Source organism: Oncorhynchus nerka, linkage group LG18 (assembly GCF_034236695.1).
Source record: "Oncorhynchus nerka isolate Pitt River linkage group LG18, Oner_Uvic_2.0, whole genome shotgun sequence".
In the NCBI taxonomy this organism is placed as follows: domain Eukaryota; kingdom Metazoa; phylum Chordata; class Actinopteri; order Salmoniformes; family Salmonidae; genus Oncorhynchus; species Oncorhynchus nerka.
In genome coordinates, this window is record NC_088413.1 from 24,060,565 (window position 1) to 24,078,175 (window position 17,611).

The 17,611-nt window shown below is 45.2% G+C and overlaps 1 protein-coding gene across 1 annotated transcript in view; it reads right to left on the minus strand.

Annotated features, from left to right (window-relative positions):
• Positions 1-8,307: 8,307 nt before the first annotated feature.
• The window catches only part of bnc2 (basonuclin zinc finger protein 2), a 265,041-nt gene continuing 255,737 nt past the window's right edge, over positions 8,308-17,611 (minus strand). The window contains 2 exon segments of the mRNA XM_065003821.1: positions 8,308-14,624; positions 14,627-15,092. Of these exon segments, the coding sequence (XP_064859893.1) occupies positions 14,253-14,624; positions 14,627-15,092 (838 nt within the window). The 3' untranslated portion in view covers positions 8,308-14,252.

Below are 17,611 nucleotides of genomic sequence, written 5' to 3' on the forward strand. Positions count from 1 at the left end.
TTCCTGGTTTGAGCCCATTAAGGGGCGAGGAGAGGGACGGAAGCTATACTGTTACACTGGCAAGACTAAAGTGCCTATAAGAACATCCAATAGTCAAAGGTATATGAAATACAAATGGTATAGAGAGAAATAGTCCTAAAAATACTAAATTAACTACAACCTAAAACCTCTTACCTGGGAATATTGAAGACTCATGTTAAAAGGAACCACCAGCTTTCATATGTTCTCATGTTCTGAGCAAGGAACTTAAACGTTAGCTTTTTTACATGGCACATATTGCACTTTTACTTTCTTCTCCAACACTTTGTTTTTGCATTATTTAAACCAAATTGAACATGTTTCATTATTTATTTGAGGCTAAATGGATTTTTAATGGTGTACTATATTAAGTTAAAATAAGTGTTAATTCAGTATTGTTGTAATTGTCATTATTACAATTTTTTTTATTTTTAAATCAGCCGATTAATCGGTATTGGCCTTTTTTGGGCCCCCAATAATCGGTATCGGTACCGGCGTTGAAAAATCATAATCGGTCGACCTCTAGAGCTAACTGTAAGCCCCTCCCACCAATTGAGCAAATGGACTACAAAAGTTCAGCCATTTTATCTTGTTTTTGTATATATCTATTAATTACAAATAAATACTGTATTTTTAATTGAAGTTGAAACAGTTTCAACAACCAGCCTTTTCACAGTGGTAGGTCTGCTAATAAAAACGACTAATATGTTGTTTGAACATAGGAGAGATTACACCTCTTCTCCTCTCCTTTCCTGTGTCACTGACTGAGACTGCCTGGCTGCAGGCAGTAGTGGCTCCAGTGGCAGATGTTCCCCCCTGCTCGTGTCACTATTGATGAAGTGCTTCTTTAAAGAACTCTCTGGAATGGCCAGGGCCAGGCACTAATTATGACAGTCCTGCTGAACAGGCAGCTCCTGTCAGGTCCCCTCTCTCTCTCTCTCTCTCTCTCTCGCTCTCTCTTTCTCTCTCTCTCTCTCTTTCTCTTTCTCTCTCTCTCTCTCTCACCCTCTCGCCCTCTCCCCCAGACTCCAGTGGCCTTCCTGGGCTTCAGAGGACCAATTAAAGCTGCAATATGTAACTTTTTGGGCGACCTGACCAAATTCACATAGAAATGTTAGTTATAGATCTGTCATTCTCATTGAAAGCAAGTCCAAGAGGTGGTAGATCTGTTCGATGTGCACTATTTTTATGCATCCTGTTCTTAAGTTTCATTTTTGCGTCTTTTACTTTCAATTTTGCACACCAGCTTTAAACAGCTGAAAATACTATATTTTGGGTTATGGAAAATATATTTCACAGCGGTTTAGATGACACAATGATTCTCTACACTATACTATCTTATTTTGTTACATAAACTGACATTAGGCAAACTATGAGTAGTTTTTTTGCAATACTTCAATACAGGTTATTGTTTGTCAGCATGCACGCAGTATACGTACAAGCATTTAGCCAAGCAGAGAGAGAAACTCCCTTCATTGACAAGAGGCCTGAGTCTACTCAGTGGACTAGACCAACACCAGCGTAATTCCAAAACCTCACCCATCAGACAGGACAGACAGACTGCTCGTCCCTGACATCAACTGTCCATGGGCGGCTGCGTCCGTCCGACTATTCTCCTCCTCTCCTACCTCTCAAAGGTAAGCGGAGGGGCTGTGTTTTTGTCAGGACCAATTGATGGCGGCGCCCTGTCAGGAACACTACACGGTAGGTTATGTAGCAGGTGGACCAGCCGCAGACTGCCAGGCAGTTCTGTAGCTCCCAGGGTCTCCAGTGAGGGAACATCACTGATGGGGCTGCGGGGGCCATGGGCCCTCATGCTGTGGGAAATATATTTTACTGCCCCCCCCTCCCTGGGTAATCAATACCACCAGCACTATTATTCTGCCACGGGGCCACGGCGTATCGACAGCGGCTGGATGAGCAGCCGGCGTGTGACAATGAGGAATGTTGTTTAATTCAAGGTCATTAAGCCTCCTCGCCTCCCGACAGTTGCTTCTTCACTTTCAAAAGGGCCAGCATTATGTTCCTGTTTCTTACCAAAGAAAACATCCCCGGTGCCATTCGTATCAATTTGTAATATGACCGCCGCCGGAGATAATGATGTAAGCGGGTGATGGCTGTTATCCAGAGACTGACGGACCCTCATGTTGACTGTTATAGTATGTTTCTCATAACTAAAATGGTTTAGTTTTTGTCCGATTAGATCCATGGTGTCCAGTTCATGTCTGTCATGTCTGAAGCCTTCCTGATTTCATGTTCTCTGCTGCTAAACTTGACAAATATTTTGAAGGTCATTTGGTGTTTACCGTTAATGCAGTCCCCGCAAAAGCAGGAACATTGCCTTTAATTTTAAATCGCGCTATAGTGCTGAACATTGGCGATACAGATTGAATCGAGCCCTTTGGGTTTAGTGTTGATTTGAAAAGAGGAATTCAGAGCTGCAAATTCAGGGAAGAAACATTTTTTTAAACTGACAATGTCCTGTGCATATTTCACTGTCTAGGGATCGCAGGAGGCTGCAGAGGGGAAAACGGCTCATAACAATGGTCGGAGCGGCGCACGGCTGGAAACCATGTGTTTGATATAAACTAAACTTTTTCAGGACCCTGTCTTTCAAAGATAATTCGTAAAAATCCAAATAACTTCACAGATCTTCATTGTAAAGGGTTTAAACACTGTTTTCCATGCTTGATCAATGAACCATAAACAATTAATGCACCTGTGGAACGGTCATTAACTGCCTACCGTCTGTAAGCTGTTAGTGTCTTAAGGTCACAGTTATGAAAACTTAGGACACTAAAGAGGCCTTTCTACTGACTCTGAAAAACACCAAAAGAAAGATGCCCAGGGTCCCTGCTCATCTGCATGAATGTGCATTAGGCATGCTGCAAGGAGGCATGAGGATGCAGATGTGGCTAGGGCAAGCTATGTCCGTACTGTGAGATGCTTAAGACAGCACTACAGGGAGACAGGACGGACAGATGATCGTCCTCGCAGTGGCAGACCACGTGTAACAACACCTGCACAGGATCGGTACATCTAAACATCACACCTGTGGGACAGGTACAGGATGGCAACAACTGCCCGAGTTACACCAGGAATGCACAATCCCTCCATCAGTGCTCAGACTGTCCGCAATAGGCTGAGAGAGGCTGTACTGAGGGCTTGTAGGCCTGTTGTAAGGCAGGTCCTCACCAGACATCACCGCCAATATTACCTAAGGGCACAAACTCACTGTCACTGGACCAGACAGGACCGAAAAAGTGCTCTTCACTGATGAGTCGCGGTTTTGTCTCACCAGGGGAGATGGTCGGATTCGCGTTTATTGTCGAAGGAATGAGCCTTACACCGAGGCCTGTACTCTGGAGCGGGATCGATTTGGAGGTGAAGGTTCTGTCATGGTCTGGTGCGGTGTGTCACAGCATCATCGGACTGAGCTTGTTGTCATTGCAGGCAATCTCAACGCTGTGCGTTACAGGGAAGACATCCTCCTCCCTGATATGTGGTACCCTTTCTGCAGGCTCATCCTGACATGACCTTCAGCATGACAATGCCACCAGCCATACTGCTCGATCTGTGCGTGATTTCCTGCAAGACAGGAATGTCAGTGTTCTGCCACTGTCAGAGAAGAGCCCGGATCTCAATCCCATTGAGCACGTCTGGGACCTGTTGGATCGGAGGGTGAGGGCTGGGGCCATTCCACCCAGAAATGTCCGGGAACTTGCAGGTGCCTTGGTGGAAGAGTGGGGTAAATCAAATCAAATGTATTTATAAAGCCCTTCTTACATCAGCTGATATCTCAAAGTGCTGTACAGAAACCCAGCCTAAAACCCCAGACAGCAAGCAATGCAGGTGTAGAAGCACGGTGGCTAGGAAAAACTCCCTAGAAAGACCAGAACATCTCACAGCAAGAACTGGCAAATCTGGTGCAGTCCATGAGGAGGAGATGCAGTGCAGTACTGAATGCAGCTGGCCACACCAGATACTGTTACTTACCCAACCCCTTTGTTCAGGGACACAATTTTCGATTTATGTTAGTCACATGTTTGTGGAACTTGTTCAGTTTGTCTCGGTTGTTGAATCTTATGTTCATACAAATATTTACACATGTTAGGTTTGCTGAAAATAAACTCAGTTGACAGTGAGAGGACGTTTCTCCTTTACTAAGCACTAGTCAACCTCAGGGCCAGAATAGACCAGCCTGAAGAGGAGCCATTGTCTGAAGGACTTTGACTGGAATAATAGTAGTTTGTTTGAAATGTAAGTGGCCTTTGTCATGCTTGTTTATTTTGCCGACAGTGTGATTTGTGCGTAATTTCCAACTGTGATGGTAGAATGGTCATTGATGCACGTGTTGGTAAAGTGCAACCTTGTCTGCCTGCCTTTCAGAAAGAAGTATCATTGGGTGCATTCGAGCAGATCACTTTTGTCAAGTCGGTGACTATCGTTGGTCACCACCTTTCAAAGTTTATTGCATTATGGGGTGAACAATTGTCTGGCTGGCGTGAACTTTACATGAACTTTACATAAATAATGTGATCAAAGGTCACGACGTTTTGACTGCAAATTTCTGCAGTTGCTCTTCGCCAACTTCACCTTCCAGCCATCACCTGCATAGTGGGAGGCTCCATTGTCAACCATTGTTTTTGTTTGACCCAAGATAAGACTGAAACAGGAACCAACTTTGCCATGATTCATGTATACAGTGGATATATACAAATTAATATGATATTTGAGGCTCTCTCTCTCTCTCTCTCTCTCTCAATTGATTGTACAATGTGTACACAAGGTTTCACTTTGAGTGTGTGACATGGGGGTTGGAGACATGTTTATTTCAACTTTGTAAAAGGAAAGCTTTTATAAACAATGGTAACTGGCATGTTGATCTGAGCCTTGCTGTTGGAAAATCCCTTTAGTGTCCGACTTTCGGCTGTTGCGGATGAACCAGACTTAATTTGTCTACAGTCGGTTGCTTTAGCCTTACCACTCAAACGAGCCCAATGTCTCACTAGCACTACAACTCCTGTATTTACAAGGAAGCAAACAGAACGAAACAGGAAAGACCTACCTGGGGTGTATTCAGTAGTAGGATTCCGTTGCAAAACGTTTTGAAACTGAAACGTTTACTCCAAACTTAACATTATGCAATGATAACTAGTTTCTATTGGACAAATTCAGGTAGGTCCCTCCCCGTTTCCTTCTGTTTGCTTCCGTTTGGTCCCTAGGGTAAACGGTTTCCGTTGCAAGCTGTTTTGCAACAAACTAAACGTTTGGCAACGGAATCTGACTAATGAATACATGAATTTGTTCAATATAAATATATTGTTTTCAATTGAAACAGTGCAAAACGAATGAATAGAAACTCTGATAGACTAATGAATACACTCCTGGTGATGCTACAGTATCACGGTTGGTGTGCTTGTGAAATCTTAGGTTTTTGATGCAATTTAAAAAATATCTACCTTTTCCAGGATATCAACAAATCACTAGGCTACTAGTTGTTTGGATGATCGATGGCAAAACTATGATTTTTAATTTGCCTAAAGCCTAAGCCTTACAACCAAAAGAATGTGGGTTAATTCCACACCTCTTGTACTCTCTTGTGCTTTAGTGTATGGGTGGATCTCCAATCGTATTTCCTTGATTCCTCACATCCTATCTCCTTCTTCCTCAAAATGCATTGGAGAAACTTCTTATTGGGGAGGAACTTAAGACCTTGGGATCAATTACCCCCAAAAGTATTACCGAAATAGCGAAAATCCTCCAGCCAGCCCTACTAACAAAAGTTGAGGTATGGTTTGGGGGTTGAGGGGGTGAATTCCGCGCTAGGGAAAGTACCTTTTTGGAGAATGAGCATTGGCAAGATTTGAACCTAGGACCTTCTGGTCCCTATCCCAGTGCCTAGTCCAATCAGCCAGAAGGGGAGAAGGTACAAGTCTGTTTTGTCCACATATGTAAATGTATTCACTCAAAGTTAGTAGATTAGAAATGTAATTAGTTTAGAATGTTGGGTAACAAAACAAACAATCAGTCGGGATGCGAACCAGGAAACGTGCAGATCACAACCCATGTGTAACGCCCCCATCCACGCCCCCATTTACTCTCACCCGTAAACTCAACCCATGTGTAACGCCCCCATCCACGCCCCCATTTACTCTCACCCGTAAACTCAACCCATGTGTAACGCCCCCATCCACGCCCCCATTTACTCTCACCCGTAAACTCAACCCATGTGTAACGCCCCCATTTACTCACCCGTAAACTCAACCCATGTGTAACGCCCCCATCCACGCCCCCATTTACTCTCACCCGTAAACTCAACCCATGTGTAACGCCCCCCATTCACGCCCCCATTTACTCTCACCCGTAAACTCAACCCATGTGTAACGCCCCCATTCACGCCCCCATTTACTCACCCGTAAACTCAACCCATGTGTAACGCCCCCATTCACGCCCCCATTTACTCTCACCCGTAAACTCAACCCATGTGTAACGCCCCCATTCACGCCCCCATTTACTCTCACCCGTAAACTCAACCCATGTGTAAAGCCCCCATCCACGCCCCCATTTACTCTCACCCGTAAACTCAACCCATGTGTAACGCCCCCATCCACGCCCCCATTTACTCACCCGTAAACTCAACCCATGTGTAACGCCCCCATCCACGCCCCCATTTACTCTCACCCGTAAACTCAACCCATGTGTAACGCCCCCATTCACGCCCCCATTTACTCTCACCCGTAAACTCAACCCATGTGTAACGCCCCCATCCACGCCCCCATTTACACTCACCCGTAAACTCAACCCATGTGTAACGCCCCCATTCACGCCCCATTTACTCTCACCCGTAAACTCAACCCATGTGTAACGCCCCCATTCACGCCCCATTTACTCTCACCCGTAAACTCAACCCATGTGTAACGCCCCCATTCACGCCCCATTTACTCTCACCCGTAAACTCAACCCATGTGTAACGCCCCCATTCACGCCCCCATTTACTCTCACCCGTAAACTCAACCCATGTGTACGCCCCATCCACGCCCCCATTTACTCTCACCCGTAAACTCAACCCATGTGTAACGCCCCCATTCACGCCCCCATTTACTCTCACCCGTAAACTCAACCCATGTGTAACGCCCCCATCCACGCCCCCATTTACTCTCACCCGTAAACTCAACCCATGTGTAACGCCCCCATCCACGCCCCCATTTACTCTCACCCGTAAACTCAACCCATGTGTAACGCCCCCATCCACGCCCCCATTTACTCTCACCCGTAAACTCAACCCACTAGCGTGTCACTCTGAGCTCTGCCCACTGAACTTTCATTCAACCAATCACATTATATTTCACCCTTTGTAACTTTCTCACTCATCATTATTCACGATTTATTCAGGATAATCAGTAATCATGGTAGCATTCACATGAATGTAGAAGTGTTTAGAAAACATTCTTGTTTGTCATAAAAGTGACTCCAAAATGACACACTACATGATTTACCATCTGTTTCTATTGGGCACAAAATAATCTGAAACAACCAAAACAAATGGCAAATGCATCCAACAAGTTAGTAGAGTCACAAGCTTGATGTAGTCATTGGTTGCTATGAACATGAGACCAAAAACAAAACTTTTGACTACTTGATTTATATGAATCTTTAGTGTTGATAATGTTGACCTTTTTGATGTGTTTTTGTTTGTTAAACATCTCTTTATCTGAACAATAGTATTATTATAAAATAATATCATTTCCAAATGTTTTTGGCCATACAATATAGCTTAGTGTTTGAATCATTTATTTTATACAGTCGTCATTGCTCATCTTTATCAAGGGTGTCAATTTCAGACCCAACTGTATAATATTATTGTTGACAAGCACATTGCCCTTTTAAAGCACATGTATCTCCATTCCACTAATCTGATAACACCAGCAAATCCTAGGCCTGTTTTCAGTCCAGGACTTGGCCTAATAAGTGTCTGGGAAACTGGCCCCGAGTGCTCACACTGGTACATCTTTAAATGACTTCATTAATCTAATCGTCCACTAATTGGTCAAGATAGCCTTTCCCCCAATGATTTTTATCACAGCTTAATTAAAACAGGCCAGCAAAACTGCTGAAATTGTGTCTTGTCTGACCGGCTTGATTGACAGACTGTCCCTGTGCCTGTCGGTGTTCAATTCCAGCCACTCATAAGATGTCCTCCCTTTACCCCTAGAAAAGAACACACACACACACACACACACACACTAAATAATAATCCCTTTCAAAGACAAGCAACGTGGCGTCAGATTGCCAGTGACTGATAAATCTTTAATATAAAAATTGTACAAGAATTCTGATACAAATTACAAGAGGTATTTGGACAAAATATGAATAAAATTCCATTTACATCCCAAAACCCATATGCATTTTATGCAAAAACCATAGACCGTTATGATACAGAAAAATACAAGGAAAGCAACAAAACAAAATCAATTAAGAAAGAGGACCTTGTTTTCTCCTCCAGTCTGCTAATGGGAAAAACCTGTTTAGGAGACATACAGTATTCATGAAGCTGCCAATGTCACCATTATGAAACCAAGAGTGATGCAAGCTTCCCCTGTTGTAGATGCTGCAGTTTGCGGTGTGACCCTGTAGCAATGCTGCTCTGCCAGGCAGTGAAAATAAGAGTTGATTGAGATGCAGGCCTCTGGTTGCAGGGCGGAAACACAGCCGTTTAGCACAAAGAGAACCAGACAGCTACACAAAAACATCACTGTGGAAAAGAAAATGTACACAGTCTTTTTGAGATTATTTATATATAAAAAAGTAAGATTGGCATGTTGGTAAATAGTTTGGGGTGACTTGCTATAATGTTAAAGATTGTAAAGATGTTCTTTTGCCAAATGGGTAAAAAGCACATTTTCTGCATGTTTTTTATTTGTTCCAGGATCATTTACTGTAGAATTGCTGTTACCAAGTTCCGAGGGTAATGTTGGACCACAGCGTATCATCTGTAAAACCACCAATCTTCCCATGTGTCTTTTGAGCCTTGCCACATGTATTTCTCAAGATGGATGACGTTAACCAGACAGCTCGCAAACATCCCCCTCCACTTACACTGGGTCAAGGTCCTACCCTGCTCTCCACAGACTTAAACAAAGTGGACAGAGGTATACGATCCATAACGGATCACTAGACAACCCCACCTGCTCCATTGTCATCTCTCTCCTTCCCTCTCTCTCTCTCTTTCAGTGATGGTGTGTTGTGGGGAAACTGGCATTTGGCAGTCAAGAGTCCCCTAATGAAATATTAAAGGCTCACTCCACTCAAGCTGGCCAGTGAGGGTTTTAAGAGGCCTTCTCCTCCTGGGGACCGAGCCAGGACAGTAATGGTCCCATCAGCCTGACAACTGGGCTCTGTCCTGGATCCTAGTGGGCTAAAGATGGTAAGAAAGAGGGAGGGAGGGAGATTGAGGGGTCAGGCCCTCTCAAAGGAGAGAGGAGAAAATGTACTGTAATGTCTCCCATGAAGGAGGAGAGGGAGAAGAGTGGAAAGGTCAGGGGGCTCCATCACTTTCCAGCCAGACAGTCAAGAAGGCTGGCACGGCTTTCTCGCTCTATCTCTCCTGCCTTGTTAAGTGACTGCCGCAGGTCCCTGCCAGACCGCTTTCGTTCTCAGACCGGTCCCTCTGCTCTCCTTTCTCTCTCCCAATCCTCTAGTCTGGCTATTCTGTTCTGGACAGTCTGTTCCGTGTCAGGGCAGTTTTCTCAGCTCATTTGCAAGCTCTCTCTAGGAGCCGTGGCGTGCTGGCATGGCCATCGAGTAAGAGACAGAGGGGCTAGAGATGAGGAGTCAGTGTAAGGGAATTTAATCTCTCTCTGGCACATTAACACACACACTAACACACACACTAACATACACACTAACACACACACTAACACACACACTAACATACACACACTAACATACACACACTAACATACACACACTAACATACACACACTAACACACACACACTAACATATACACACACACACTAACATACACACACACACTAACACACACACACTAACACACACTAACACTAACATACACACACTAACACACACACACACTAACATACACACACTAACATACACACACTAACACACACAGGTCACTGATTGAGCTCCCTGGCTGCTTGAGAGGTCTACAACATTGAATAGGACAAGAGGAATGTTTAAGCTTTTGGGTTCTGCTGTCTTTCTCATCAGATCAGGTTGTGAGGTTTAACCGCGCAGGCTAAGGTCACTGGCTACAGCAGCGTTAGTTAAGACTACTCTTAGCTTGTTACCGTCTCACGTTCCTCAATAGACTGCGTGTTGATTCCAAACCAGACTGATTTGGCCTTCCCAAGCATTCTCCCAGTTCTTTAATATCCACGATATTCATCGTAAGCCATCAAACACTTTCAAAGAGGGGCTTCCGCACCTTGAATACTTCCGCACAACTTGAATACGTTCAGTTGGACAACTGACTAGGTTTCCCCTTTCCACCTTCTCTCTCAGTGCAGTCCATGGCAGTCCATTGCGGTCCAACTCAATGCTACATTCCACTGTTCTCCATAATGAAACGCTAGCGTGCCCTGCAGTGACAAGGCTGTATGCTAACGTTGGACTGACTGCTTTATTACATAGAGTGATGGACCGTGGATGAGCTCGCTCTCTCTCTTTTCCCCTCTCTGCCTCGGGGTGTCCTTGTTTCACGCCCATCACCAGAGTCCTCTTGTTGCTGTCATCCCACTGGCCTGTTAGCAGGAAGAGAGAGAGAGAGAGAGTGTGTGTGTGTGTGTGTGTGTGTGTGTGTGTGTGTGTGTGTGTGTGTGTGTGTGTGTGTGTGTGTGTGTGTGTGTGTGTGTGTGTGTGTGTGTGTGAGAAAGAGAGACAGCTGTCAGCAGGGTTCCTGGAGTGACACTTCTGTACTTCTCCGGCTGGGCCCGTGGCGGTAAGGTGCAGTACGGTGCACTGAGCAAATGAGGCAGGCTGCGCCTCAGTGCCACTCCAGGGTGTTGCCGAAGGTTCCTGTACAAAGTTTTTCCTTCACCTGGGATAAACAGGCAATTACACATCCTTTTTCTACGGCGATGGCCATTTTGTGAACTTAAGAGTACACTATTAGTCGGTGTCCCTAAAGGACCCGGGAAGGGGGCGAGGGGAGGGGGGTGAGTAGTGGGTTGAGGGGGAAGAGGGGGCGGGGGTGGTTTCTCTCAGGGAGAGAGAGAGGTGAAAGAGAGAGAGACCGGTTTGGATCTCTGTCGGCGTCACAGTCCTGTCAGCAACATTCACGTCTGGTGGTGTAATGAAGTGACAAGTGAGTTATTAGACAGATCAGCGTCAGAAGGCCTCCAGGTAACGGTGGAACAGCACATTTTTAATGATACTCACTGTCATCCCTTCTTCCTCTCAAGTCAGCCCTCCACCTCCGCAACCCCTTTCACTCAGCTCTTTCTCTCTCTCTTCAGAGAGGAGAGGGGTGAAGCCTGCTGCCAGTGTCGTGGAGGTTGGTAGAGAGAGGAGAGGGGTGAAGCCTGCTGCCAGTGTCGTGGAGGTTGGTAGAGAGAGGAGAGGGGTGAAGCCTGCTGCCAGTGTCGTGGAGGTTGGTAGAGAGAGGAGAGGGGTGAAGCCTGCTGCCAGTGTCGCGGAGGTTGGTAGAGAGAGGAGAGGGGTGAAGCCTGCTGCCAGTGTCGTGGAGGTTGGTAGAGGTTGGAGAGGAGAGGGGTGAAGCCTGCTGCCAGTGTCGTGGAGGTTGGTAGAGAGAGGAGAGGGGTGAAGCCTGCTGCCAGTGTCGTGGAGGTTGGTAGAGAGAGGAGAGGGGTGAAGCCTGCTGCCAGTGTCGTGGAGGTTGGTAGAGAGAGGAGAGGGGTGAAGCCTGCTGCCAGTGTCGTGGAGGTTGGTAGAGAGAGGAGAGGGGTGAAGCCTGCTGCCAGTGTCGTGGAGGTTGGTAGAGAGAGGAGAGGGGTGAAGCCTGCTGCCAGTGTCGTGGAGGTTGGTAGAGAGAGGAGAAGCTAAGTCTTAAGAGTTGACACCAACGTGTCCATCAAAGGGTCCATCATGCCCATTGCAAAATAGTCGTAAAAAAACAAACTGTCCAACACTTTCATGGATATAACGGGGTTTGAATACTGTATACCACGTAACACTGTGCGTTTTTATCCCCTTTAGATAAGCACCAATCAAGAAAGAGGAGCTCTCAATTTTTTCACATCCATAGTAACACGACAAAAACACAATAATAACCATCAACTCAAGGGCACAGACTCAAAATGAAGACCGATCTGTCTTTCTTTTTTTCTTTTCTTGAAAAAAAAAGGAATTGATATTGGACAAGTCATCTGCATCAAGATGACATCACCCGCCAATAAATACCCCTTCCCCTGGCTACTTTGCCTAGTTATCTGAAACATTTGTACCTTAAGATGTGTATGGAAACAAGGAAAATGGCTGCAAATAACTCCGAAAACAGCCAGGCAATGGCGACAGAGTTTCACAGAGTTCACCTTTGAAGCTGACAATCAGCAATGGAAATCAATACTGAAAAAATATAGCAAAAGACTTAAGACTCAAGTGCATCATATCAACTTATGAGGTGTAAGTTAAAGTACAACTGTATGGCGGAAAAATATAGATGTTTTAAAAACCAATGCTTCTTTTTGTTTTGGTCACAGTTTAAGGACTATTTCTTTGTTTTATAATCAATGTGACATTCACAATACTTCTGATAGGATGGCCATTTTTTGCATGGAAACGTGTATAAAATAATAGGACACTCAACCAACGCTTGTTTTAGGTCACAAATACCACATGCAGTAGAAAGATTAGCCTACTTCAACCTCTGTAGCTAAGTATTGTGATATTACAGTCACACACTGGGTGTGAAATGAAAATAACACAAACTAAATTCCTCAATACTTAAATCTTCTGCCTTGAAAAACAGCAGCTGTATTGTAGTCAGTCACGTTACTGTATCTGGTAGAGTAGAAATACTTAGGCTTTAGTCAGTCACGTTACTGTATCTGGTAGAGTAGAAATACTTAGGCTTTAGTCAGTCACGTTACTGTATCTGGTAGAGTAGAAATACTTAGGCTTTAGTCAGTCACGTTACTGTATCTGGTAGAGTAGAAATACTTAGGCTTTAGTCAGTCACGTTACTGTATCTGGTAGAGTAGAAATACTTAGGCTTTTTCTGAATATGATTATTGGAGTAAATGGGCCGGATGTTTTGGATTCGTTCAGGAGAAATATGGGTCTTTTGTTGTGAAATAGCATTTTTGAAACTGAACACGTGCAAAAAAAATAAACCTGCCACAAGTATGTGATTTCCCCTTGGCACTGTGGCCGTCTCAGACCCCGAACATCGCGGAAACCAAAACCCTTGCAAAGTCCTTGTAATAATATTACACATCCCGCTTGTATAGTTGCAAAGTGCGAAAAACTGACTTGGTATAGTAAAAGCTATAAATGATAACAAAAACAAAAGAACAGAGAATGATATTGGTGTAGGAGCCCAAAAAACAAAGCATGCCGGCAACCTCCGTATATCTAACAAGTAGATACAACAAGTCACATGATCATTAGTTCTTCTCCTTCTCAGTTTAAAACTGTTTTTTAAACTAACATAAATGAGTCAAGCTAGTAAAGATGCTACCTCTTTCTTGCCTACCTTAGCGCTGGAAGTATTGTACTGTAACATAAAAACCAAAAAGAGAAACAAAAAAATAGCTAACAACCATCAAATACAATTGTTTTACACCAATAGCCTCTTGGGACATATTATTTACAAATGAAGCAGTCATGCTCTTGTATGGGGTTTCCTTTAAAAGCTATCATTACACAAATACAACAAGAAGATTTATATTTTTATCATTTCTGCAGGCAACAGTCACAAATAAGAGTTTGAATAGATTCTTTGGAGATGGACAAAAACAAAGACATATGGGAAATAGGAAATGGGGTTTATGGGAAACCGGCAGGGCGAGTTTTTGGAATGAAGACACTTCAAGTGTCTCATCCTCGTTCTTCCAAAGAAGGAAAGGTCAAAAGTCACAACGCTTACTGTATATAGTCACTGGATCTCATCGAAGGGAAAGAGAACTGTGGTGCATGACGTCTAGGGGTGGTAAGGTGTAGTTCCTGGGGGTAAGAGCTCATGGTTTGGGGTGAGAAGGGAGTCGAGGAAGGGGGTAGACTTGGCCAGACGAGGGCCAGGGGGTTGGGCTAGTCTACCATGGTGGTGAAGGGCACGCTGTTTTTGTGGAGGTTGGGGTTCTGAGAGTGGCGGTTGCGGCTGCGCACCGAGGAGAACATCATGTTGCAGCCAGCCACTTTGCACTTGTGCATCTCGCGCAGGTGCACAGTCTTGTAGTGCACGCGTAGGGTCCCTTTGTTGCTGTACACTTTGTGGCAGATGCTGCACAGGATCCCACCACTGCCACCGGTGGAAGACAGGACGGTCGGCGAGGAGGAGGGGTCGGCGCCGGTCAGACCTTCGTCCGATCTTCCTCCGACTCCTCCCTCGCCGACCTGGTCCCGCCGCCTCCCGGCCCCTGCCTGCCCCGGGGCATGCTGGGAGCAGTCCTCCCCGTCGCTGATCCCTCCCTCCTCCACCCCTCCTCCAGGTCATCCAATAGGATGCCCTCGTCGCTGCCCTCGTCCGACTGGCGTGATGAATGGACTGACCCGCTGGACTGAACGCTGGACGCGGTGCTCAGGTCCAGCACCATGTAGTCGTCTGGGGGGCCACTGCGGTGGTAGAAGCCGTTGGTGAGGGGGTGGTGGAGGGGGTGGTGGTGGTGGTGATGGTTTAGGGGGTGGTGGTGGGGGTAATCGGTGCCTGCCGGGGAGCTGGCGTCACGGTTCAGCCCTCCTCCCCCCAGGCTGGCGCCGCCAATGCCCGCCCCTGCCATGGCGTCCAGGCCCAAGTGGTGCCCGGCGTAGATCTTAGCCAGGAACTCGGCGCGCAGGTCCTTGGGCAGCGGCGTGAGTTGGGGGTCCAGGACAATGTCGTCCAGCTCTTTGGTAAGCAGTTTGCGATGCAGGTTGATGTTGGAGCTGTGCCTGGTGGAAAGACATAATGAAGGGGGAGGTAGAGAGAGATCGTTTTCATAAGAAAATGGCTAAACAAGTTGTCAAATCAAGCAAAATGGTGTTTCAGCGCTTTAAACAATGACTGGAATGGTAACATTCTCAGATCCTTTTAGAAAGATGATACATTTTGCATTCCAAAACATGTGTTCTGTCTCGCCCAACACATGCACCTATGCTTGGAGTTCTAAGTATTTGAATGATATTGTATCAGTCACTACATTTTCAATAACCCTCCTCTCTTCCTGTCCTCTTCACTAACCCCTGAACTCATGCCAGACAAAATAACTAGTAAACGATTCACCTTGTTCTAGAACCTCTCCTCAGTCTTTACCTTAGCTTCCTCTTGATAGGTTAAGTAAATATGTTGAAATGGCTTCCAATGCCCTCCCTTTTAGGTGAGAGAAACTATACCCAGTCCTTCTCATAACGTTCCCCTAACTGGTCTAACGCGGTGTGGCGAGAGCATCCCGCCACGGTGTTTACCACAGTCAGCACGTCTAGCACAGCTCCACTGCAAATCCAATAGACTCTGACTCAATTAAATACTCCACCATATTGAATGAGAGTTTATCAATTGATTGGAGCTGTGGTAATGTGATAATGGAGGGAAAGTGGATAGCGTATTAGATCTCCGACAGCATTATCACACTGGCTCCCTATTGGAAGTGGCTTAATCAGGCCCCCCCTTTTAAACATATGATCCCCATGTATCCCCTTTGCTTTAATAAGAAATAAAAATGTCCGCTTTTTCACACAGAGAGCAGTAGTATCTCATAACGCATAGCCACCGCCATCGAATTCACAACAAGGAAGTGTAAGCCTGGATCTGGTGTCGTGCTAAAGCTAGCTAGAGCTAAAGGGTATTGTTTGTGAGGTGTAGCAGTCTGCATTGCAAAGCCAGGCCAAAAGATGTGAGGTAAAATGTGTTTTGACAGCTCAAATTCAATGCCTCTTCCCTCCAATTCCACAGTTGCCATTTCAGACTGGGAGGGATGCAGGCTCCACCACAGCAAATGTCACAATAAAATGGACAAAGAAAGGTAAACATAAGTGAGTAATAACTGGTGTCAGATATGGAAGTGGCACAGTATACACATCCCACTGTCCACAATACAACATGTTAGGGGACTTTTCAAATGAAATCAAGACTTTTAAAGTGAAATGAAACAAAAGTAAGCAATGACTAAGGAATATCAAGCAGTGCTTTTAAATACGAGGGGGTTTCATGCAAGGCAAGGGGCACGGTGGAGGGTGGGACAAACTAAAAACAGACGTCCTTGGCAGGACAGGACGAGGGCAAATGGATTCACAATGTATAGTAGAGCTTACCAGCAGTGCCATGGTTGATGCAGTCAAAAAGGGTCCCTGGCCTTTAATTATTTAGTTCCCTATCGGACATTCTCCTGCAAGAGGGTAAAAATAGTATACATTCATTGGAATGGAGGGACCCCTTTCTTTCTGTGTTACAAGAGGAAGCAAACAGGAGCACCGTCCACTTGAGCATTGTCAGCATCGAGGAGCGGGGAGAATCGATTGGCCGTGGTTGTCACTGCCGCGTGTGTGCCTGTGCGCGCAAGCTTGTGTGTGTATGTGTGTGAAAGAGAGAGAGAGAGAGCGAGAGAGAGAGAGAGAGAGAGAGAGAGAGAGAGAAAAAATATACAGTACATCCATGTTCTGAGACTTATGGAAATTCTTAGCTCTCTTCTTTTAACCTGATAACAGTCTGATACACAGATGTTGTTATCTTATGGTCCAAATAGTCATGACTCATTGTCTCTCCTAATGTAGCCCTGTGTAGATGGAGAAATGACTGTTTCCACAACCAATAAACAAACAATTGGGTCTAGATATTTTGCTACATCGATTACATTCAATTTGATTGGTTTGTTGATTGTTTTTAGTGGGGATGCCAACATGCTATGGCATTAGCTGATGTGATTGGGCTGTATGCTGTTGATGATGCTCAGGTAGGCGGGTCCTTTGCAACATGTCTCCACCCCTAAAGCCACACCCCACACACTGCTCATAAGCTCTAGTCTGCCATGGCTCCCTGACTGATGAGGTTAAAACACATGCTAAAGTGCCATGCAGTAAGTACCCTGAATTACTACAGTATTACTAAGTACTACTGCATCAGCCATATGTCATTACTGTGATATCAGCATTTATTCTAGATCACAATATCAAGACCACAACTGAATAACTAACACACAGCCCATCTACATTCTACATTTATATGTCCCTTCTGGTCCTTATACTGTCATTCACAAAGTCCACATTCTGACCCTGAGAAAAACAAGATGTGTTGAGTAATCAAACAATTAGTGATTACTGTTTAAAATAAATAAATAGATTGTTCCTGTGCATCTTTGGAACAATTCAAGCCTGTGGAATATGGTGTGAGTAATATGGTGTGAGTAATATGGTGTGAGTAATGGCTGCTTGAATGGACTTTGCGGAGGAATTCACCTGCACCGGTGACAGATGCA